The sequence below is a fragment of the Bison bison genome, unplaced genomic scaffold (assembly GCF_000754665.1).
Source record: "Bison bison bison isolate TAMUID 2011002044 unplaced genomic scaffold, Bison_UMD1.0 scf7180017864529, whole genome shotgun sequence".
In the NCBI taxonomy this organism is placed as follows: domain Eukaryota; kingdom Metazoa; phylum Chordata; class Mammalia; order Artiodactyla; family Bovidae; genus Bison; species Bison bison.
The window spans coordinates 2,770,116-2,772,534 of NW_011495079.1; the positions used below are offsets into that span (position 1 = coordinate 2,770,116).

The window sequence follows — 2,419 nt, forward strand, 5'->3', positions numbered from 1 at the left end:
TTCTTTTTTTGTTTTTTTTTTATTTTTTCCTAGAAAAAAAGTTTTTTTGCAATAGAATTTTATTAATACCTTTCTCAAACAAGGTTTCCATGACAGAAATCTTGACAGCAGGAGCCCTAGATTTTTTTAACATGTTCTTTAAAACTGTGAAGATTAAAAAAAAAAAAATCTCTGCAGGCTTATGGCTGCGTCAGCACTTTAGGTAAGACGCCAGTCTGCTGCCTGAATCTCCTGCTCTGGGGAATGGCCTGGGTACTCTGCCACACTGAGCAGCCCTCTTGGTGGTAGCAGGAGAAATTTAGTTATTTGAAATGAAACCAGAAACATCCCTCACGACTAAGCTAGTTTTCTTATCAATGCATTAGTGAAACATTCTTTTTAATAAAAATATTTAATACAAGACACGTTTTTCTGTGCATAATAAATTCCTCTGTTTTAAATCATTAGATTTTTGAATCAATCCACAGATGTAAAGATTTTCTTTATCTGACATGGTTGATTACATATAAAATCCACAAATATAGAAACTGGGAAACAGAATTCCCTGGCAATCAGGGGAGTAACTTCTGTTCTCTTGCATGAAACAATACTTAGTGAGATCATGACTTTAGAGATGCTTTCTGGGGGTAGTTCTGTTCTACCTTGAAAACGGCTGACAGTGGAAAATAAACCCAAGATTTTTACACTTTTAGGCAGTATAAGCGACCCCCTGTGTTTTTTCAAGGTGTTATCCCCAAATAACAGCAAAGCGAGGTTGGGGCAGAGTCATGAGAAATACCTCGGGTGGTGGCCAGGAGTGGGGGTTGGGAGCATCAGCCACAAATCTCTGCTCTGTCTCTCAGGGGTTACAGCTGGGAAGTCTTGGTTGCACTTTCTGTCACCGGTGCAGAAAGAACGTCCCCAGGAGTGGCCAGTGGCCTCTCGCCCATGACAAGGCCACACAAACAGAGCAGTCTTCCTCCCGGGCTGGGTGGAAAGCCTGCTCCGGGACTGCTCGGCGTGCAAGGCACCACGAGGACGGGAAGGAGGTGAGTATCAGAAAATTGTGGTCTCATACTTGGTATTTATCCCCCGCTTGGCCTCTTGTCCTGGCTCCACGATCCACGGCAGGTTGGCCAGAGTCTTTTGCTCAGATGGGTCGATCTGCTTTAGAACAGAAAGGCTAATGCCTGTTATACGGTACCTGCTCAGGAGTGCACGTATGCATTCTAACACTGCCTGGAGATCAGCATTGCACCCTGGCAAGACTTCAGGATGCTGGTGGGTGAGCCATTTGTTGGTTCTTCTGATCACGTTTACTGCATAGGAACCGTGTTCAAGGCACAGGGTTGGGGAGGGGGACGGTGATTGAGGCATGGCCCTTGCTCTTGAAGGCACACAGGTGGGGAGCGGATATAGGAACACTTTACTGAGAAGTGAGATTTGAAAGGGAAGAGGGCACTCTGAGGGCACCCAGGAAGGCCACTGACACCGTGTTGGGAGACAGGGGAACTTCCTGGAGGAGGTGAACCAGGCTATGTCCTACCCAGCTCTCAAACCTCCATTGGTTTTCTTCAAGAGTCAGAATAAACCCAAAGTCCTCGGAGTGACTTCTTGGGGCCCTGCCTGCCAAGCCCATGCCCTCTGTGCCCATCAGCTCTCTGAATACACTCCAGACACCTGTGTTCTTTCTCCCCTAATGTCAGAGTGTGGCACAAATGTCACCCCCTCACCAGTTTACTGCATGTAAACTAGCACCTCAGCTTTTCTGCTCTCCTCTTCTGCTCTCTTCTTTATAATCCTTATGCCATACACATCATGTTTATATGTTCATCTGCCACTAAAATGTACACTCACAAAGGTGGACTTCATTCTGTTTACTACGGTTTCCCTCTAACGTTGACAAGCTCCCAGCAACCCAGTAACCAACAGGCACCCAATCCGTTCCTGTCAACTAGACATTATTTCAAAATTAAGGTATACGTCCAAATGGAGAGCTGGAAAACTAAGCTTCCTGGTGAAGATGGGGGTGTGGAGCAGCATGCGCAGAGTCCCTGAGGGGAAGGGAGTGAGGGTTTGCAGTCGGGGTGCTGAGGGGGAGCTGGGAGGAGACAGCTGAGGGTGAGGAGGTGAGCAGGGCCAGGTCAGGCTGAGCCTCGACCTTGAACCAAACTGAGCTAGAAAACGTCAACACCATTTCATTGCCTGTGTTTACAAGGTCATGCAGGCCCTGCCTGGGTAAAGCTTGAGTTCTAAGCTCTCATGGTGATAGGGGGGCGGATCAGGGAGGGGGCTGGGGCAGTTCTGCACCAGACCTCCCTGTCTGTCTTTGGTGTTTCCACGTGTGCCCCTGGCTGCTCTGCTCAGGAAACCTGGAACAAGGGAGCTGGCCAGAAGGCTATGGGGTTCGTGCCTTTCAGCTGCATGTGATCTGTCTGTA

General features: G+C 47.9%; 1 protein-coding gene across 7 annotated transcripts in view; it reads right to left on the reverse strand.

The window, feature by feature from the left end:
* Positions 1-7: 7 nt before the first annotated feature.
* The window catches only part of ANKS1B (ankyrin repeat and sterile alpha motif domain containing 1B), a 1,164,394-nt gene continuing 1,161,982 nt past the window's right edge, over positions 8-2,419 (reverse strand). For 3 of the 7 annotated variants that reach the window (XM_010831586.1, XM_010831585.1, XM_010831583.1), the window contains one exon: positions 8-1,146. In XM_010831586.1, coding sequence (XP_010829888.1) covers positions 1,036-1,146 — 111 coding nt within the window. In that variant the 3' untranslated portion in view covers positions 8-1,035. The remainder of the gene's footprint in view (positions 1,147-2,419) is intronic. The other 4 variants (XM_010831582.1, XM_010831580.1, XM_010831587.1 and 1 more) reach the window with 3 other exon arrangements.